The 22,782-nt window shown below is 45.0% G+C and overlaps 1 protein-coding gene across 1 annotated transcript in view; it reads left to right on the forward strand.

Annotated features, from left to right (window-relative positions):
• SPOCD1 (SPOC domain containing 1) overlaps nt 1–22,782 on the forward strand; it is a 200,190-nt gene that overhangs the window by 108,841 nt on the left and 68,567 nt on the right. The window contains exons 7-12 of the mRNA XM_040337069.1: nt 491–607; nt 690–818; nt 3,206–3,302; nt 4,660–4,792; nt 6,504–6,633; nt 13,936–14,025. Of these exons, the coding sequence (XP_040193003.1) occupies nt 491–607; nt 690–818; nt 3,206–3,302; nt 4,660–4,792; nt 6,504–6,633; nt 13,936–14,025 (696 nt within the window). The remainder of the gene's footprint in view (nt 1–490; nt 608–689; nt 819–3,205; nt 3,303–4,659; nt 4,793–6,503; nt 6,634–13,935; nt 14,026–22,782) is intronic.

Raw genomic sequence — 22,782 nt, forward strand, 5'->3', positions numbered from 1 at the left:
ATAGTAAACCGCAACTTAAAAAAAAAAAGCCCTGCAAGACAATTATGAAATACTTACCTTAGAACAAAGCCCTCCAGAGGCGCACTGTCATGGCTGACAGGGCTTCCATCTTCACCTGGTCTTCCTTCCATGTTCGCATGCTCCGGCCATCTGATTGGCTGTCCCTTCAGAGCGCATGTGCCGGTGATATCACCAGCTTCATGCAGTGTGAATACCTCCTGAACACTGCAAGTTTAGGAGATATTCACTGTACCTACAGGGAAGCCTTATTTTAGGCTTCCCTGTAGGTACAAGTAAAATAAAAGACTTTACTACCACTTTAAGTGCAGTTATCAATTATCAGAATTAATTCTGCTGAGGTCAACCAAGATGGATTCTGACTTGTTGCTATGGGTCGTTGCACATAGAAACACCTTTTTTAAACGTGTTGAATAAAGCTGTTTGTGAGTTGCATGAGATGTTTACATCAAAGCTCTGCATTCTTTTCTAGATATTTTTCCAACGTGTTATAGAGGGTGAGATCACGCCACAATGCCTTGTTCAGATGAGTACTACACAAATGGCTGGGCCAGAGTTGTCCGACTGGAGAAACCAAGAAAGACGACATGTGAGTAATGTTTTCTCATTCCATGTATTGTTTATGAACAAGTTGTTCTTAATATAGATGTCTTATTATCGTTTCCCCCTAGAATCTAGAGATCATTGAGAAAGCTGAGAAGGATTTCCAGCCCAACAAGCAGAAGATTAAACTCACACATAAGGGACTTATTGAAATTGAAACACCACTAGATGAGTTCCTCACTCTGGAAGATCTGTCTGTAAGTAGATTCCAAGAGTACACATATGGAGGTATTATAGCAACCTTCACCTGAAAAGTACTATTTGGTACCACCTATCATAGTTTCACATTCTTGCTGCTACATATTTTGAAGTCTATCTAAAGCCTTGGGGGAGGTGGGGGTGGGGAATGTTGAGCCAACCTGGGCTATGTTGCTTACAAGAAAAATGCTTTCATTTGGGTAGCATGGGGTGACCTTATAAGTGTGCTGTGTCCCGTCATAGACTGGAGTCTGTGACTAGACTAGATCACTTATTGTAACTGTAGTGTAGCCTAGATCCTATGACAGGATGTACAGAATTACAAAGCCTTTTGTAGGTAAAACAATTTTGCATGTGTATTATACCCGTGTAGATAACTGTTTGTCTGAAGTACAGCCTAATGAGCAAAGATTTGGATATGATTATTTTGTGCACTTAGAGCGAACTGTAAATCCAGAACTTCTTATACACTGCCCATTATTAGAGAATCAATCATTGCAGCCTGTATGCAGTTGTATCATGCTTGCTTGTAAATATTTATTAGATTACAGGATGCATACAGTTTGGCCCCTTTCACACGCTGCGGATCAGTAATGATCCGCCCCGTGCACCTCTGCTTGCTCAGCGGGGATCGCTCCGTTGATCCCCGCTGATCTCCACTGTGCAGGGACCGCTCTGTCTTTTCTCCGCTCTCCCCTATGGGGGGATCGGATGAACACGGACCGTATGTCCGTGTTCACCCGATCCGATCCGCCAGACGGAAGGAAAAGTAGTTTTTTCCTCCGTCATACTTTGGCGGATCGGAGCGGGTCGGATGTCAGCGGGCATGTCACCGCTGACATCCGCGGCTCCATAGAGGAGTACGGAGCGCCCGTACAGGTCCTCAAAAAAAAATGACAGACGGACCTGTACGGGCGCTCAGTGTGAAAGAGCCCTTTGAGGCAATTACTTTTTTGTGTATCTGCAGTAATAGTTTGTATACTAATAAGGCAGCTGGTAGTATTAGAGCCACAATGCACAACGAAACGGCTTTCTATTCCCCACTTGGTCTAGTAGAGTGTTCACAAGTCCTTGCCCACTATGTGTAAATAAACATACTTGCCATGGTGCTACATATGATCTTTTGAAAATATTTAGATAATTTTATGAATGGTTGTGAAATACACAGCCAGGGGACAAAGAACATGGCGCAAGATATAAGATAAAGTAATATAGCTAATAATAACATTTCTATTCATTCTATTTTAAAGGTTACCTGAAATGAAACACCAGTAATTATTGAAAACATTAGGTCTATTATGAATCCCTCCTCAGTTTAGTTACTACTTTTATAAACAGACTGGGGCAATGGGAGTGTATCAATTTAATTTATAATTAGTGGACTTTTGGTAATTTTTTTCAACTTTCCGTCTATTAAATCCTCTGCCCTTGTTGTTTTAACTTTGGATAGTAAAACATTTTTTTTTTTTATGCCAGTAAATACCTTATACAGCCAGCTTAATGTTTCTTGTCTGGTAAAAAGCCTAGGCTTATGACATCACGCACTGCTCTCTCATTCTCTTGAAAGTTTGCCAGGAAGAAAGGGGGATAAGTCATAAGGGGGCCAATGAGAGCTGCAGAGCTGGAGGTGTGACTTTATGTGTCTGTGTAAATCCAGGAAGTGAACAGGCAGCAGCTTCAGCTGCCACAGTTTAAAGGGGTTGTAAAAGGTACAATTTGTTTTCCTAAATAGCTTCCTTTACCTTGGTGCAGTCCTCCTTCACTTACTTTATCCTTCAATTTTTGCTTTTAAATGTCCTTATTTCTTCTGAGAAATCCTCGCTTCCTGTTCTTCTGTCTGTAACTCCACACCGTAATGCAAGGCTTTCTCCCTGGTGTGGAGTGTAGTGCTCTCCCCCTCCCTTGGACTACGGGGGAATCAGGACGCTCTCTACGTTGCAGATAGAGAAAGGAGCTGTATGTTAGTGGGCGTCCTGACACTCCTGTAGTCCAAGGGAGGGGGCGAGCACGACACTCCACACCAGGGAGAAAGCCTTGCATTACTGCGTGTAGTTACAGACAGAAGAACAGGAAGTGAGGATTTCTCAGAAGAAATAAGGACATTTAAAAGCAAAATCGAAGGATGAGGTAAGTGAAGGAGGACTGCACTAAGGAAGCTATTAAGGAGAAAAACAATTGTACCTTTACAGCCCCCTTTAACTGGTTGCAACCAGACTTAGTGGAGGGAGGTTTCTACAGCATTTTTGGCAAATACAGAATTACAGTATATAAAAAATAATATGCAAAGTGGTTGGAGGGAAGCTTCAGAATGGCAAAGATGTTTGTATTACAAATTATGTGAGCAGACTGAAGTTTTTCCTTAAGTATGACATAAATATCTTCCTAGGATACGTCTTTGAAGGTAAAAGTTCCTCCAGAGGTCATTGACACCACATCCCAACACAAGAGTCATCTGCTGGATGTAAACTGTGGCATCTGCATGGGTAAGCTGATAGATAGATAGATAGATAGATAGATAGATAGATAGATAGATAGATAGATGCATTGATTTTGATTTCTGTAATTTATAAATTAGTCACATTATTGCTAAGACTTCTAATAACTACAGAAAGCATATACATATTTTAAAGTCAAAGACTATCATGATATCAATTTATTTAGACATTTCTTATAGGATGTAACTAATGATGCTAGTATTTGCTATCCATGTTTGTTTGTTGTATTTAAAAGATTTGATATATGGGAGTCATGCAGATACTTATTGTTCCCACCCTTAGCATTTGTGCTAAAAAGATGCTTTGTGCAGGAAAACTTACACAATGATTAATAAGATGAGATTTCTGCAGAAAAATGGCCAGAGTGTAAACTACCAGTACACAGAACCGTTATAATATTGGAATGATTATACTCTAGTCCTCCCACAGTCTATGATTACAGCAGTGTGCTGATGGTTGGGACATTGATCAGATGCGTTCCACATATACTGCTGTAAGAATAGAGCATTTAGTGTTTATTGTCCAGTAGACATGCTTGTCAGTAGAATGAATGAACAGCTAGCTGTTCACCCTCCCGCTTGTCAGTCCAGTGTGCTTTCTTTTGGTGCGACCCATATACCTTTGATAAAGTCGCAGTCTAGTGACGCAACACGTCAGAGATGCATCCAGATGACGTCAGCACTCACAAGTGGACCAGAAGTGAAGATTTCCCATTACATGTATAATGGGAATGCTAATGTATTTCCTAAGGGGGCAATTTTATGGGTTACAGTGCACTTATTTTCTGAGTGGATATATTGCTTTTTAAATAAACGAAGGCAAATTTTTATGACATATTGTGCAACAAGAGTTATTTTCTATTCTCTGAGCTGAAATTGCTGTGGAACCAATGGTGATATATGATGTGGAATGAATAATACTGATGGTGAAGAAGAAATCGGTGTAAAGTGGAGTTGAGAAGAATATCCCTGTTGGTGACATAAGAAGTAGTGGCCCTGCTTAAAGGGCAAGGCTCTCTTTGATCTTACTGTGAAGTAAGTCATTTCTATCTGGTAATCAGATAATTTGAAAGGTGGAGGAGCACAGCACTCGTGGTGAACATTAATGTTTATTGGGCACAAGCACGATTATTATTGGAGATACGCACATTTATATAAAGAAGACACAAGTTATTCTTTTGGGACTTTATTTAACAAACTATTATGGACAATTAAAGTATTCACATTGATATTGTACATGCACATGAGAGTAAATAATGCATAGTGATTGCACTCATTTTGTAACAATACTTGAGAAAGGTGCTTAGGTTATTGCTAAGTTTGTAACTCACTGTTGCGTTTCATAGGAAAAATCAGACCTTCAGATCACGAAGACATAAATCATTGGACATCATGGAAGCATCAAGATAAAGAGAAGGAAACCAATAGTACAGGAAACTTTTATTCTCACACAGAAATGATCACACAGACCATGAAAGAGTTGGGTATTCACAATGATTATATATTTTTTTAAACATGGACTTAAAGAGGAAGTAAACCCTTTTCAAAAAAATAAATAAAAAAAAAACACCCTGCAGGACAAAGCCATAATGAGCTAGTATGCAGAGCATACTAGCTCATTATGAATTACTTACCTGAGATCGAATAATCAAACCTCTAAAGATTACCTGAGAGCACTTTACATGTTGGTCAAATCTTCAAAGTACAGTGGTTAATCTGACTTCTTTCTACATTTCCACCATAGCAAGATTGTTTAACGGTTGTAGTAGAAATTCTGTTATCATGCAACAATTACTGTAGATGATCAAATCAGGACAATTGCTTATTAACCTGAATTTTTCTATGTAGATTTGTAAAAAAAAAAAAAAAATTTAAAGGCACAACTCCAGGGAAACAGTTAAATACACATATGAATCAAGTGGTGAGCATTCCACTGAGCTTAAGACAAGTGGATTAAGTATCAGACATTTTTTCATAGTACCGGCGTTTACCTTTACCTGTTTCAAGTCCTGTTGAGTGCTTACTACTTGGTCTGTTGAATGCACCCAGGCACTACCTCTGCAAAGTGAATATATTATATCTTCCTGAAAAAATAAAAATAAAAAATATAGATAAATAGAGAGATTTACTAAAACTGGAGCACTTTGAATCTGGTGCAGCTGTGCATGGTAGTCAAACAGCTTCTAATTAGCTTGTTCAATGAAGCTTTGAAAAAAAGGCCCCATTTACATGGGTGTTCTGTTTGTCTGTTTTTCCACTGTCCGTTGACAGATGAAAAACAGACCCCAATATATTCCCATGGACAAGCAGGTGTTAGCGGATGAATATTCGTTGACATCTGCTGACATCTGTCTTCGTTATGCTCGGTACATACCATCTGATTATCGGACGAATGATCGTCCGTTTTATTTTATTTTTTGCATGCTAATCTCACGTCGAATCTGATGAGTTTACTAAAGTCACGAAAATTCTCGTATGGCAGAATAAAAAATCGGAAGTGATGTCATGTGTTGTATTGCATTTTTGCACAACAGCTGTACTGATTAAACGAAAATCATACGATCTGGCATCATACGAAATAAATTTCCGTGCATGTCCGATAGAATAATATCGGTGAACTGTCGTGATCGGCTCTGTACTAACGATACGATTATCGTACGATCGTTTCGAAAGTGGCATTTTTCGTACGATTTTCGGATCGTGTGTACGGGGCTTTAGCGACCATTTTTTGAAATGGAAGAAAGCCCTATTTTTCTTCCGTTTAAAAAATGGAGGCAGACCTAAATGGATGTCAACGGACAAACGGTCTGTATTTGAATCCGTTAAAAAGCGGCACCCACCGGTGTCTTAACAACCAATCAGTCAACTGAATTTAAAAACAATTGCCAGCAATTAAAAAAAATAGAAAAAAACAGCATGGGGTGCCCTTCTGGTCTGATATGGATTTTAAGGGGATCCCATGCCAAAATAAAAAAATGGCGTAGCGTCCCTGCAAAATCTATACCAAACCCCTTTCCTAGCATGCAGCATGGACGGCCAGGAAAGGGAGGGGATAATGGATTTGCATTTATTCAGGAGCATCACAAACTGTAGTATTCTGATATGTACATTGATTACATCATAACTACCTGTAACATACAGCTAGTTGTTATAAGGTAGAAGGTCTACCTAATGATTTTTCTGTTTCCAGGGATTATTTAAATGTGGCACCTCAAGAGATGTCCCTAGCTATCTGGAAAGGATTCATCCAAATGTTTTCAATAAGGCAGTTCAAAGTTACAGCCGATCAAGTGTCCGGTTACAGTACCCACCTTTGCCAGGTGAGCCTTTCATTAAAAGATACACTGTTGTTGTGTCCACTGCTGTGTGCATCTTAAGATATGACCGCTAGTTGTGTAGACCCAAAGATATTTTACAATGCATTGTCTTAGAATTTATCCAGTGGATTTCAGATCATAAAAAGCAATACCATTTTTATGTTTTCCATCTGTGCTAGTTTATTCCTCTAATTAAGTTTTAATATATTCCTCTTGTCAAACAAATTACTGTGGGCTATAAATCACTTGCACTTACTTACTGTTATAATAGTGAACTTCAATTGACTATAAAAAACTCAAAAGATCTGTTAGAGTAAATTATTTCATAACACATCACTTCTTAACAAACAATTCAAATCACAATAGCTCAGTTAAATGTCATTATGTGGCGCTTCCTATCCATGTAGTTCTTGGTAATTTAGACCTAATAAATGCACCCCTTTCATGACATGCTTATGGCACTTTGTATAACCGTATCAGTATAAACATCATACTGCAACGCAGTGGTGTATTTAGGTTTCGTGCTGCCCTAGGCCTGACTAAACTCGTGCACCCCCTAATTTAAATATAAGCCACCCCTTCCTGTCAAGGTCACGCCCCTTTCTGTTTAAGACCCGTCCTGAAATTTTTGAGTGGGGATTCTAGTTCTTAGGGCCTGGGGGGGGGGGGGGGTTGGATGGATTCCCTTAATTTGCATAGATTTCCTCTCACTTCCTGTTTGGCTATGGGGCAGAAAATGAAGGGAAATCTCTGCAATGGGACGGAGATGGTAAAAAATAAACTGACAGGGGCCATAACCCTCCCTTACTCTATCCAAAATGAAAAAAAAAAGCGTCCAGGATGATAGGACAGTCAAAATTAGAAGCAGCTTGCGTTACACTAACAGTGTAGTGCAAGCCGGCAGGGACTCTTTCCGTGCTGCCCCCCTGCAAAGTGCTGCCCTAGGCCTGGGCCTTGTTGGCCTAGGCCAGGATACAGCGTTGCTGCAACATATAACCATGCTGTTTGTGAAGACTGCAGCTTAGCTTTCCTTAGTAATGTGAACTGAAACTAGAGTGTATTTTCAGTAAATCCATATTGAATAATATGACATTTTCTAAAAGTATTTTTAATACTTCTGTGCACTTCATACTCATTTATATTATTTTATTTAAGTTTTAGGTCGGGTATTGCAAAGATTATCTTATACCCTGCAATAAATTATTAAGAATGTTTGGATTCCCTTTGGAGTTCTGTGACCTTTATGAATACACTGACTACAGTCTGTTGCATCTATATGGACGCTGAAATCTTTGTGGAATCAATATTGCCGTATCATTTACTGTTGGAGATGCACTCTAGTTTGGAAGATGCTCCTTTGAAGTGCTTATTGCATTTTCTGTAAACTATGAGTGTAAGGATCGGATTACATATGAGCCGCATCCGTCACACAGCAGGGGTCCATTGCGTGCTTGTTCACTGTTTCAGGTCTAATTTCAGCCCGAATTTGGGCTGAATTCAGACCTAAAATGGACCAAAAAAGGCACACGTTTTTCCTGCAAAGTGCACCAGACCTGCTGCAGGCATATGTGAATTGGCTCCATAGAGAGCCAGTCTCAAGGCGCATTTACAAGGCGCAGCTACAGTATTTGTAGCTGCTGACTTAAATTTTTTTGGGGGGGGGAGGGCCTGGAGCTTTTATTAAAGTGTGCAAATGTGCTTAAAGCTAAAAATGTTTTACACGCCAACATTTGTAAAAAGATAAAAAATAATAGATAAAAAATAGATAATTATTAGTTACTTTGGTTTTTCATCAGCTGCACTGTTTAGGAGTAGCATTAAAGAGGTTGTAAACCTCCCTGTTTAACCTCTCTGGTGGCAGGGGCGGCGTTAGGCCCGGGCTTAGGGGGCTGGAACCCCGAATGGGTCCCTGTAAAGCCCCGAATCCCGGGCATTTAGCTAGCCGTTGCTAGCCCCGAGTCTGGCCGAGTGCGATCGCAGGCTGCTGGTCCCACCTTCTGGAGCCCAAGCCTATGATGGGCGTCCCACTGATCCAATGGCGAGACCGCAGGACCTGTGACGTCCATCATAGGCGCCGCAAGCTTAGAAGGCAGGAATTACAATGCCACCCCCGCTCCCTGCTTGGTTCGGCCGGCGGCTCTCCACGGCATGGCTCCTGACCTGAGCTTCCTACCATGGGCGCGCCAGCGCCGCTCACCATGGCTGCCTGCCGCATCCCTGCGGCTCTCCTCAGCTCCTAAGGGGAGAGCATATTCAACCAGGTAAAAATATGTTGGATTGTCTAGGCAGGTCCTCACATTTTATAGCTGTTTTTGAAGCTAGGAGATTGTAAAGTTGGATTGTAATGTGTATTGACAATTCTACAACTTACTGCAGAGCACTGGGATCATACCAAGGACATTATCTGCATTGAGTTTGTAAACTTTCTTTGTGTTTGTATGAGTTTCCTCACACATTTCAAAAACGTACTGGTAAATTTGACTTAAATCTGGCCCTAATGTGTATGCATATGTATTAAATTGTTCAGCTAATTTTTACATTTCTTGGAGGCGACTTAGCCAGGACAGGTCAGTGTATGTTGGTCAGGACAGGTCAGTGTATGTTGGTCAGGACAGGTCAGTGTATGTTAGGCAGGACTGGTCAGTGTATGTTGGTCAGGACAGGTCGGTGTATGTTGGTCAGGACAGGTCGGTGTATGCTGGACAGGACGGTGTATGTAGGACAGGACAGGACGGTGTATGTAGGACAGGGCAGGACGGTGTATGTAGGACAGGACGGTGTATGTAGGACAGGACAGGACGGTGTATACAGGACAGGACTGTATATGTAGGACAGGACGGTGTATGTAGGACAGGACAGGACGGTGTATGTAGGACAGGACGGTGTATGTAGGACAGGACGGTGTATGTAGGACAGGGCAGGACGGTGTATGTAGGACAGGACGGTGTATGTAGGACAGGACAGGACGGTGTATACAGGACAGGACGGTATATGTAGGACAGGACGGTGTATGTAGGACAGGACGGTGTATGTAGGACAGGACGGTGTATGTAGGACATGTGTCAGAAACAACCCTGAAAGACATCCTAAGGCCTCGTACACACGACCGAACATGTCCGCTGAAACTGGTCCGTCGGACAAGTTTCAGGAGACATGTTCGGTCGTGTGTAGGGCCGACCGGACAGGTTTCCAGCGGACAACTGTTTCTTAGCATGCTAAGAAACATGTCCGCTGGAAGCCTGTCCGCCGGACATGTCCGATGGTCAGTACGACTCATCGGACATGTCCGCTGGCCCGAGAACCCGCGCATCGCGTCGAAGTGATTCGACGCATGCGTGGAAGCATTGAACTTCCGGGTTCGCGCACGTCGCCACGTCATCATCGCCGTCACGTCGCCGCGTCGTCACCGCGTATTCTGTCCGCGCGGAATTTTAGCTGATGGTGTGTACAGCCATCAGACCAAATGATCCCAGCGGACATGTCCGATGAAAACGGTCCACGGACCGTTTTCATCGGACATGTTAGGTCGTCTGTACGAGGCCTAAGAGCTTCCTTGCATGCTGATCTCATAGAGTGTGTAACTGACATACATACACACACTGACTTGCATGTCTGTGTGTACTGACACACACACACGTTATTGTGTAATGACACAAACACGCGCGTGTAGGTCAGGGTATGTGTGTCAGGTAATAATAATTATAACAAATAATAATATAATTATAATAAAAATTATTTAATAATGTAATCAAATCAAAAACACTAAAATTTGCTCAGTTGCAGAATTGTCGCTGTCATTATTTTAATTTTTTTATGATGAATTTCCCCACAAATCGCTATCGCTCAATTCTGCAAGGGATTATAATTTATTATCGCTGTTTTCTAGCTGCACTAAAACCACTTTTGACATAAAGGGACACTTTTTGGTTGCTATGGACAATATACAGTTTGCAGGCAGAAAGAACAGTCTTTATTTGATAAAAGTACATGTAGGACACTGGGCAGACCACTAGGGACAAGGGGGGTGTGTATTTTTTACATACAGTACTGTAATCAGTAAGATTACAGTATACTGTATGTATTGTGTTTATTTACTTTTTTGAATTTGGCGCCGTTCTCCGCCCCCGTGCGTCGTAACGTCGCAGGGAACGGAGATCGGCAGCACACAGGCACTGTGTGAATCGAGCGAGGACGGTGCTCGCTCACACAGCGGGGATGCTTCGCAGGATCCAGGGACAAGGTAAGTAACTTTGCCTGTGGCTGCTGCGTGGCGATCCCGAGTCTGGCTCTGGGATACCGCTTTTGGTCCTGAAATCTTACCCCGAGCCAGACTCGGGAATACCGCCAGGGGGGTTAATTTGTAGCTATAGGTAAGCCTTAGAGCTGCACGAATTCTGGCTAATATGAGAATCACAATTTTTTTTGCTTAGAAGATAGATCACGATTCTCTCACGATTCTCGCGGCGTAACCTCATCTTTCACATTAAAACAAAAAAAAAATGTGCTAACTTTACTGTTTTTATTTTTTCCCCCAAAAATGCATTTGAAAGACCTCTGGGCAAATACAGTGTGACATAAAATATTACAGCAATTGCCATTTTATTCCCTAGGGTCTCTGCTAAAAAAAAATATATATAATGTTTGGGGGTTCCAAGTAATTTTCTAGCAAAAAATATTGATTTTAATTTAAGAAATAAGTGTCAGAAAAAGATTTGGACTTTAAGTGGTTAAACTTCCTGCATTTACACACAAACCTTTGCTCTAAGAATGAAGTTACTTACAATGTTTCAGGTTAATACAAACTTGGCAGACTGCCCATTTTTTCTTTACACAAAGAAGTTTATCCCTGTGATCTAAGAAGGAAGCATTAGTTACAATGTTTCCCATTAAGAATATATTTTCTTTTGACAGCTGAGTGAGCAGATAAATTCTCTCCACTTGTTATATGAAAGAATCAGCAAACTCTGCATTGGAGATCATCAGGGGGGTTGAATCGAGATCACGATTTTTTAACGATTAATTGTGCAGCTCTAGTAAGCCTAAAATTAGGCTTACCTATATGTACTGTAAATCTCTTAAATCTGCGGCGTACAGGTGATATTTACTGTATACTGCGCCGATTATGTCATGGGCGCACTCAGCCCGTGCCATTTCTTCAGCAGCGTGTTCTGTGACAGGCAGCTCCCACGCGCATGTGTGGGAGTGATGTCACTCGGCTCCGGTCAGTCACACAGCCGGAGTATATGGCCCCCGGAAGGAAGATGGGCGAAGATGGATGCAGCCACCAGTGGGGACAGCGTGGGCTTCGTTTGCAGGTAAGTGTCACATAATGTGCTAGCGGCGATGCCCAGCTTGACTCACTGTCAGGCACAGGCGAACCTTTGTAATCCTTTATGTTACTGGCCGCTTCCTGTATATGGATTAATCGGGTAGTGTGCGGGTATTCTGTTACTTCCTCGATGCCGCAATGTCTCCTGGGAGCTTTTGTCAATGTTCCCAGGAGACATTGCGGAGGTCTGCCGCGAGTTATCGAGGGATCTAGAAAGAACTTGCTTAAAAAAAAACATGCACTTTAGTAATTATGCATATGAGCGTATCATTTTTTTTTGGTGGGGGAGTGGATCTGTGGGTGGGAGTTCCCACAATTTTTTCCCCAGGACTTGACCCCTGTGTGCTAGTATGCGATGCACATTATGCCTTTACTTTGCAGAGAAGAAAAAAGGAAGAAAAACCCATCAATGCAATTACCTATGTATTAAAAAGGTGAATACATGTATTTTAACCACTTCCTTACTGGACACTTAAACACCCCTCCTGACCAGACCAATTTTCAGCTTTCAGCGCTCTCACACTATGAATGACAATTACTCAGTCATGCAACACTGTACCCAAATGATTTTTTTGTCCTTTTCTTCATACAAATAGAGCTTTCTTTTGGTGGTATTTGATCACTTCTGGGTTTTTTATTTTTTGCGCTATTAATGAAAAAAGACTGAAAATTTTGAAAAAATAAATGTTTTTTCTTGGTTTCTGTGATAAAATTTTGCAAATTATTAATTTTTCTTCATAAATTTTGGCCACAATTTATACTGCTACATGTCTTTGATAAAAATAACCCAAACTTTTTTAAATTATTTGGTCTGTGTGAAAGTTTTAGAGTCTATAAGCTATAGTGCAAATCCTAAAAAATGATCACATCTGATCACACCTGATGTACTGAAGGCCTATCTCATTTCTTGAGACCCTAACAAGCCAGAAAAGTACAAATGCCCCCCAAATAACCCCTTTTTGGAAAGTAGGCAGAGATGGGTACTGAGGCGGCAGAGATGGGTACTGAGGCAGCAGAGGTGGGTACGGAGGCGGCACTTCCATATTAACCCCCCTGGCGGTATTCCCGAGTCTGGCTCTGGGTGTAATTTCAGCACCAAAAGCGGTAACCCCGAGCCAGACTCGGGATCGCCTCGCAGCAGCCACAGGCATGGTTTACTTACCTTATCCCTGGATCCGGCAATGCCGCCGCGCTGTGTGAGCGAGCGGTGTCTCCTCGCTCGATTCGCAGTGTCGCTGTGTGCCGCCGATCTCCGTTCCCTGCGACGTTACGACGCACAGGGGCGGAAAAACGGCGCTAAATTAAAAAAAGTAAATAAACACAATACAAGCAGTATACTGTAATCTTACAGATTACAGTACTGTATGTAAAAAATACACACACCCCTTGTCCCTAGTGGTCTCCCCAGTGTCCTACATGCACTTTTATATAATAAAAACTGTTCTTTCTGCCTGCAAACTGTAGATTGTCCATAGCAACCAAAAGTGTCCCTTTATGTCAAAAATGGTTTTAGAGCAGCTAGAAAACAGCGATAATAAATTATAATCACTTGCAGAATTGAGCGATAGCGATTTGTGGGGAAATTCATCATAAAAAAATAAAAGTAATGACAGCGACAATTCTGCAACAGAGCAAATTTCAGTGATTTTGAGTTGATTACATTATTGAATAATTTTTATTATAATTACATTATTATTTGTTATAATTATTTATAGTTATTTATTATATTATAATTTATGATTTTGTTTTTCAAACCTTTTCATACCCGGGATGCCTATTAGACTCTTGTTCGGACAGATTTAAGTGAGTTATTCCTAAGAATTACAGGTCTACAATGTAAAACGCCAAATTTCCATGCAAAATAATGGTACCGCTTTCAGCACCTAAAATCTGAAGTAATCATACCGCCAGGGAGGTTAATTCTGTTTATATGATACCTTGCCTAGCTTTTACATTTTTTTATGTGTTTTGTACAGGAATTGCCAACTGTCATCACATCCAAAGGCTTCATCTGTCCAGAATCTGTGTGGGAATTTGTGGATCTTATTTGGCCAGCTTCCACTAAGGTACTGACTAATTCACGATAAGAAAGATTCTAAGGCTCACAGCAGGGGTCTGGTGCCTCTCTGTTCACTTTTTCATGTCCAGTTTCAGTCCAAACTTTTGCCTGAAATCGGACCTGAAATGGACCAGAAGACGCACATGACTCCTGTGCAGTTCGTTCCGGAGATGTTTGAACCGACTCTAATGAGAGCCAGTCACAGTCTCCTGACGTGCGAATTGGATTGCGGGGATATTTGCATCCAATTCGCAATAGTGTGAACCCAGCCTAAAATGTTCAGTTTTAAGGAGTAAGCATACCAGGAAACTATAACAAATTTATGTTTAAATCCTTCAGTTATTTTTTACAGGGTAGATTTTTTTTTTACATTGTCTGCTAACTTCAAGTCATTCTAATTTCTATGTGTTGTTTGACTTTAGTGCATTCCCTGCATTAAGGTAAAAAAAAAAAAAAACACTCTACTAAATATAGCCCACCCCCAAACACCTGACTCCTCTCTCGATCCAACGCTCTCCCAACTGCAGAAGTGCTGCTCTCTCTTCCTAGTATTACTGGAGACTCTGAGAAGCGAGAACCATAGGCTCCTGCTACTGTCAGGCAAACCAGTGGGCGTGGCCAAGGCATGCTGTGTTGTCTATGGACCCACACAGCTTGGCTTGGGAGCACACTCACAAAGGCTTCCTATGGAGGCTCCTGCAGGAAGAAGGAGAAGGGAGCTTCGGAGACTGCAATGGTGAAGCAATGGACTGCCCTTGTGCAATATTGTTGCACAGAGCAGGAATGCATAAGCCGTTTTTTCTTTCGTTCATAGACGGACACAGCATCCTTTGACCTTCGGGTTATGTTCTTCCTACCAGGAGATTTTAGGCAGAATTTCCACAGCACTCAAGGTGTTAAAACTTTCCCTCATGCCGCTCCTCCCAGGGGGCGTGGCTCCCCCAGGCATAACCCACACCCTGCTCCAGCAGCTTCAGTTTGTTTCTGCCTAACCGTCAGGAGAGTCAGGCTCTCTCTGGAGTCCTGGACTCTGGAGTTTTTTCTTGCAAATTTTTTTGCATTTTTGCGAGTTTTTTCCTCGCTTTTTTATTCTATTTTTATTTTTGAATCCTGCTATTCTTCTATCAACAGCCGACTGGGTGACAGGCTGGGTCCTCGACCCTTGTAGTCCCCCCAGGTTCGGCCTTCGAGCGTGTGCCGGCCCTCAGCTCCGCTTTGGGACGTCCACGACAGGCCCCATTGCTCCAGGGGCGGCCGGGGAACTTCGGTTCTAGGGCACACATATGACCGGTCTCTATGGCCTTGTCACAGTGTGTCTGGCCGACAGCCATGCCGTTCGCGGACGTTGGTTCTGTCTGGGATACCTCCAGCCGGGTAGTCGCAGGACAGGTAAGTAGTGGCCCCTTACTCAGGTAAGTGGTCTGGCTGGAATGTTTTCCCTTGGGAGGTCGACTGAGGGTTTTCCCCTGCTTTCCTCTCTCCCTTATTCCTCTCCCTCCTTCCCCCTTTGGGTGACGGCTGTGCAGGGGTTTTTTTCCCTGGGGCTCATATTTTTTTCACTCGGGTATGGCTGGGGCTGTTCTGTGTCACTGCAGGGGACTGTGGTGGACATTCTGGGCATTTTTGTGTGTGCTGTGTGCTGTTTTGGTGTACTGTCATTTTTGGGTACACTGTCTTTTTAAAACTGCGCAACGGCGGCCATTTTGCCGGAGCCGCGCTTGTATTATTCGGCGGCCATTTTCTTGTGGCCGGCGCCGTTTTCAGCACTAGTTCGGCCTCTAGTGGCCGTTTCGGCGGGGAAAAAAGACCGCGAATCATCTGAGGGGACAGACGCAGCGCTGCAGCTTCTCCTCAGCACACACTTGTCCTTCACAGACCGCGCTGTACCAGGGGGGTGGTGAGTCTCAGGGGGCCCCAGACTGTGCTCTAGCGGCCGGGAGGTGACCTGTGGGGGACTTTTTTCCTGCCATTGGCAGTGGGGGTGACACGGCAGCTGCAATATGGAGCCTGAATCAGGCCCCTCATTCCTCACAATGCCGGAATTAACCCTTAGCGCCCCTCCCCCTGCCACATCTGTTGAATCGGTGTCGGCTGTCCTGGAGTCTTTTCTCACCAGGTTTGAAGCTGCCAGTGCTCGGTTGGGGGGTAAAAAGCGCCCCCCCCCCAGAGGCTGTTTCTGGGGATATCTCTGACGCAGAATCTGATAACGCTGTTGCTGCTTCTGGTTCTGTCATGTCAGAGGATGCGGGCTTAACCCACATGGACAGCGAGGATGACTCTGCTGCGGAGTCTGCTGACAAGGAATTTGTTGGAGCTCTTATTACTGCGGTACGCGAGACTCTTCATTTAGAGGATGTGGCGGAGACACCAGCGGTGTCAGTCCCTTTTGGATTCCGCAAACCACCGCGTACCGCTAAGGTATTCCCCTGTGTTCCTTATTTGGACAATTTATTGTATAAGGAATGGGATACACCGCAAAAGGCTTTTACTGTTCCTAAAAGCTTTGCTACCCGTTACCCCCTGGAGGAGGATTTTTTAAAAAAGTGGGTCACTCCTCCGTCGGTGGACCCTCCTGTGTCCAGACTGAGTAAGGCTACTACGTTGCCTGTGGAGGGGGCTCCTGCTTTCAAGGACCCCGCTGATAGGAGAGTGGAGGCCGTGGCCCGCTCCCTGTTCTCGGTGGTGGGTTCGGCGGTAAGGCCGGCTCTGGCCGGCGCCCTGGTTGCTCAGACGCTAACTGAAAGGGCGAAGCTCCTGCTGCAGGATCTGGAGGTCCAGGGTGCTTCCGAGTCCTCTAGGGACCTGGCTGAGCAGTTGATTCAGGGTCAGAAGTTTCTCTGTGAGGCGGCTATGGATTCGATTCCTTTGCTTTCCAGGGCTTCTGTCTACGCAGTGGTTCTGCGCCGCCTTATATGGCTGAAGTGCTGGTCGGCTGACCAGTCCTCGAAAAAGGCCTTGGTGGATTTGCCCTTTAAGGGCGGACGGCTCTTTGGGGCATCCCTGGATGACATCATTAAGGATGCCACTGGAGGTAAGAGCACCTTGCTCCCTCAGTCGGGGAAGGGTAAGGAACCTCGCCGCAAGCAAGGTCCTACTTTTACTACCCCTAAGCGGTTTTTTTCGTGCGCCCAGCGCGGCTGGAAAAGGTCCGCAAGGGGCAAAAGCCCCTGCTGCCGGGCGTAAGCGCCCCTGGTTTAACAAACCAAACAAGCCTGCGGACAAGCCTGCTTCCGCATGAAGGTCTGCCCCCGCCCGGGTCTCGGGTGGGGGGACGGCTTCACGACTTCGCGGATCGGTGGAACTCTCTTCTGACCGACCGTTGGGTTTGCGAGGTGGTCGCCTCGGGGTACAAGATAGAGTTCCTCTCTTGTCCCCCAAACAGATTTTTTCCATCCAACCTCCAGCTTCCTCAGGATCGGCGGCTAGCCCTATCCGGGGCTGTCCAGGATCTTCTGGACAGAGGGGTGGTTGTGCCGGTTCCCTCGCTGGAACGGTTTCGGGGGTTCTACTCCAATCTGTTCGTGGTTCCCAAGAAGGGAGGGGTTCGCCCTGTCCTGGACCTAAAGGCCCTCAACTCCTTTCTCAAGGTGCAGCGATTCAGGATGGAGTCGGTCCGTTCTATCATAGCGGCCCTCCACCAGGGGGACTTCATGGCGTCCTTGGACATCATGGACGCATACCTGCATGTCCCCGTTTGCACAAGCCACCAAAGATATTTGCGTTTTGCGATCGGGGAGGACCACTATCAATTTGTGGCCCTCCCGTTCGGGCTGGCGTCGGCACCACGGGTGTTCACCAAGGTGCTCGCCCCGATCCTGGCCTTGCTAAGGCAGCGAGGGATCGCTATCGTGGGATACCTGGACGACCTTCTCCTGAGAGCTTCTTCAAGCTCAGAGTTAGAGGAGGACGTGTCCATCACGTGTCGGACTCTGCAGGAGTTCGGCTGGCTTCTGAATCTCAAAAAATCAGTGTTGGTTCCGTCCCAGAGGCTGGAACACCTGGGGCTGGTTTTGGATTCGGGGGAGGCAAAAGTGTTCCTCCCATCGGAAAAACTGCGGACCCTGCAATCTGCAGTGAGACAGTTGTCGACCCAGAAGTGGTCGTCTCTTCGCTTCTGCATGCGGGTTCTGGGTCTGATGGTGGCCTCCTTCGAGGCGGTTCCGTATGCCCAATTCCACACCAGGGTACTACAGAAGGAGGTTCTGTCACGATGGGACAGGGTCCCATCTTCTCTGGATCGCCAGATTCGGTTGAGCCATCTGGCCAAGTCTTCCCTGGCATGGTGGCTGACGTCTCCGGTGCTTCGGTCCGGGAAGTCTTTTCTTCCGTGCCGCTGGACAGTGGTCACGACGGATGCCAGCCTCTTCGGCTGGGGGGGCGTCTGGGGCACCCAGTCAGCCCAGGGGCGCTGGACTCAGGAGGAGTCCCGCCTGCCGATCAATATCCTGGAGCTCCGAGCGATCAAGCTGTGCCTTGTCAGGTGGTCCCTGGAGCTGCAGGGCCGTCCTGTCAGGATCCAGTCCGACAACGCCACGGCCGTGGCGTACGTCAATCATCAGGGCGGCACAAGGAGCTCGGCCGCGGCGACGGAGGTCGCTCACATACTTCGGTGGGCCGAAAGGTCCGTTCCGGCCCTGTCAGCGGTATACATTCCGGGAGTTCTGAATTGGCAAGCCGACTTCCTAAGTCGCACGACTCTGGATCAAGGGGAGTGGTCTCTCCACCCGGAGGTTTTTCAGATCCTGTGCCAAAAATGGGGCACTCCAGACGTGGACCTTCTGGCATCCCGTCTCAATCGGAAGGTACCACGGTTTGTGGCCAGGTCAAGGGACCCCTGGGCAGACGCGTCAGACGCGTTAGTGGCTCCCTGGGGTCAATATCACCTGATTTACGCCTTCCCTCCTCTAAGGCTCCTACCCCGCCTGCTGCGCAGGGTGGAAGCCGAAGGGATTCCAACGATCCTGATCGCCCCAGATTGGCCGCGTCGCTCTTGGTACGCGGACCTGGTACGTCTGGTGGCAGACGCCCCCTGGCGCCTGCCTCTGAGGGAAGATCTCCTGTCTCAGGGCCCGATCTTCCATCCTGCTTTACGGTCACTGGCTTTAACGGCGTGGCTGTTGAGAACCAGGTACTGAAGGACCGGGGCCTGTCGGGTCCGGTAATCTCTACCATGATGCGTGCACGGAAGTCCACTTCTCGAAAAATTTATCATCGTACATGGAAAGCATACATCTCTATGTGTGAGGAGATGAAGTGGCACCCCCGTACTTACGTGGTGTCCCGGATCCTGCTGTTCCTACAGCGGGGAGTGGACCAGGCTCTTGCCTTGAGCACGATCAAGAGTCAGATTTCTGCTCTGGCTGTTTATTTTCAGCGTCCCGTGGCAGCGCACTCTTTGGTTCGCACGTTTGTGCAGGGGGTCCGGCATGTGGCCCCCCCGGTGCGCCCTCCGCTACCTTCTTGGGACTTGAACTTGGTCCTCTCGGCGCTTCAGCGTGCCCCCTTTGAGGACATTCGGGAGATCCCCTTGCTGACTTTGTCGCAGAAGGTGGTCTTTCTGGTAGCTATTACCTCTATCAGACGAGTGTCTGAACTGGCGGCCTTGTCTTGCAAGGCCCCCTACTTGGTCATCCATCAGGATAAGGCGGTGCTGCGCCCGCGACCTTCTTTTCTTCCGAAGGTCGTTTCGGCCTTTCACATTAACGAGGACATTGTTGTTCCATCATTATGTCCTCAGCCGAAGAACCCGAAGGAAGCCGTTTTACATTCTCTAGATGTGGTTCGGGCCCTTCGAGTTTACTTGTCGGCGACAGCTCCGTTCCGGAAGTCGGACTCGCTGTTCGTGTCTGTGTCAGTAAGGGCCTGGCAGTCTCGTCGGCCACCATTTCCAGGTGGATCCGACAGGTTGTGCTTCAGGCCTACGCCCTGAAGGGGCGGGCGCCTCCCTTTCGGGTCACGGCGCATTCGACCAGGGCGATTGGAGCCTCCTGGGCTTTCCGACACCAAGCCTCTGTGTTACAGGTGTGTAAGGCTGCGACCTGGTCGTCGGTCCACACTTTCTCAAAGTTTTATAAGGTGGATGTGAGTGCATCTTCTGATGCCTCATTCGGCCGCAGGGTGTTACAGGCGGCAGTTTAAGGTTGGAGTTCCTCCGTTGAGTAACTCCGGTTTTGTTTGGGGTGTAACCTGTTGTTTGCTGTGTTATTTTTCCCACCCCTCGTTTTTTTGACACTGCTTGGGGACGTCCCGAAGGTCAAAGGATGCTGTGTCCGTCTATGAACGAAAGAGAAAAAAGGATTTTTGTACTCACCGTAAAATCCATTTCTCTGAGTTCATAGACGGACACAGCACCCACCCCTCCTTGGTTTGTACTGCTTGTTACGAACTGAAGCTTCTGGAGCAGGGTGTGGGTTATGCCTGGGGGAGCCACGCCCCCTGGGAGGAGCGGCATGAGGGAAAGTTTTAACACCTTGAGTGCTGTGGAAATTCTACCTAAAATCTCCTGGTAGGAAGAACATAACCCGAAGGTCAAAGGATGCTGTGTCCGTCTATGAACTCAGAGAAATGGATTTTACGGTGAGTACAAAAATCCTTTTTTTTTATTTACATTTTTTTTAACTTTTAGATTTTAGAACCATACCAAGATATAAGAATGACCAGCACAGATATATTTGCCCATTCCTTGAGGAAGTTGTTGAACTGTAGGGACCAGCCATGATTGTTGTGCGACCATGATTGCTTAACTTTTTAATGTAGAACAGTGGTGGAGCACACATGCTCTCACAATTTTTTTTTAACTGGGAATTTGCTTGTGCAACAGAAGGCTTCCAACCTCAGAAAGCATTATTTATTTTCCTGTAGGGGGCAGAGTGGGCCTTGTTAGGTCATAGGTTGTAATTATCAGGCCGTCGATGCTTGCTCATAGTAAATATAGTCGAAAAAAAATAAAGTCTATCATGGTCAACCTACTGATTTTAATACTGTTTTATTACTCTTGTAACAGAGGAAGGAAAGCTGCTAAGTTTTTTTTACAGCAGGTATAATTATCTTCTTTTTATTTACATAACCTTGCAGTTTTCATTGTCTTATTATTTAACAGATTAAAACAGAGACCTGCTAATTTAAAGGCGTTTTTTATAACTTGTTAATTATATTTGTTTTATAACCTCAACACAGTCCCAGAAAATGTTTCAGTCAACATCTGATGGATGGACAGGGGACAGGAGTATAGGATATAGATCTTTTAAAAATGTTACTTTTTTTTGTTAGACCTCTTTTATTTGTCATACGTAGCCCATTCCTAGCCCAGTTAGAACATGAAAATCTTGTTATAACTTGTAGGGCAACCCTAGCTAGCACTCCTGGCCACTAGCAGTGCTTCCTAACATGTAGAGACTTGCAACCCTGTGTATTAGGTGTTAGTTGTTCAAAAGCAAAGCAAATGTTAGCATATCAAGCACTGATAGTTTTACTATTTTCTTTTCTCAGTGAGACATATGCCTATCATACATTATACTGTAACTAACTGTAACTGTAACTAACTAACTGTTCTGCTTAGTCTATACCCTGTCAATCCTGTGTCTGTAGAGCTGATCCAGTTAAAGTGGAAGTAAACCCTTCAATTTGATAGTTACAAAAACAGTTAACATTCCCGGCATGCCGGAAATGCTAGCTGTCACATTTGTTTGTGCTCTCAACCAAACTGCCAAACCATCCAATGGCTGATTTCATAACAGGTCACATGTACAGCACCATGGCAGTTGCAGATTAAACAGAGGTCAAGATGGCCGCTTCCTTGGCTGAAAACGATAGGAGGGTTTATTTCCACTTTAATTAATTTAAGCACAGTGCAGACACTTACAGTGCGTTTATATGAGCCTCCTATTGCAGAAGATTCACTGGTTTTATATTTTGCTTTCTTATAACTGCCTATAGCTATGTGGTGGAATAACTATATTAAGTGCTCCTTACCTGACCAACAATGATCATTCATATGTTATGCTCTGATGAATTTATCTAGGTTCACATCTATGCAGGCTGCGCTTGATGCGTTTTGCGGTGGGTTTTTAAACTCTAGTTTTTTATGCGTTTTTGCCTGCAGTGTTCATGCATTTTGTGTTTTTTTTTTTTCTCTTTAAACACACTGTATATTGCTAAGCAGCAGGCCGGGAAACCGGCCGCCATGTCCTTCACAATTGATGACCCTTCAGGCATCGGGGTCCCCCCCAATATCCATACCAGACTCGTATCTGAGCATGCAGCTCGGCAGGTCAGGAAAGGGAGGGGTGAGCGCCCCCCTTCCCGACAACCCTGGGCGGTGGTTGTGGGGGTCTGAAGGCAGGGGGCTTATCGGAATCTGCCCCGTATGTGAATGAGTATGGGGTACATGACACCACTACTTATTCGCCCAAAAAAGTGTCAAAAATAAAGAAAACCAGTAGATGGTTTTTGACAAGTTCTTTATTAGAAAAAAAAGAATGACCCCCTTTAAAGCTCCAAGGCAACCTCGTTCTCCAGGACGGCCACCAATGTCTTCTTCCTCCGGTCTTCTCCCTCCGCTGTCTTCTCCCTCCAGTGGTTTCTTCTTCCTCCGCTGTCTTCTCCCTCCGGTGATGTCTTCTATAGAGGTAAATTGTTGTTAAGAAGGGAATTTCTTTAAAGTGTTCTCCATTTAGGGATGTGGGCATAAAGGGCATAAACAACTACATTTATAAAAAAAAGTGAATAAACTTTATTGTTAAATATCAAACATAAAAATTATATA

Source organism: Rana temporaria, chromosome 2 (assembly GCF_905171775.1).
Source record: "Rana temporaria chromosome 2, aRanTem1.1, whole genome shotgun sequence".
In the NCBI taxonomy this organism is placed as follows: domain Eukaryota; kingdom Metazoa; phylum Chordata; class Amphibia; order Anura; family Ranidae; genus Rana; species Rana temporaria.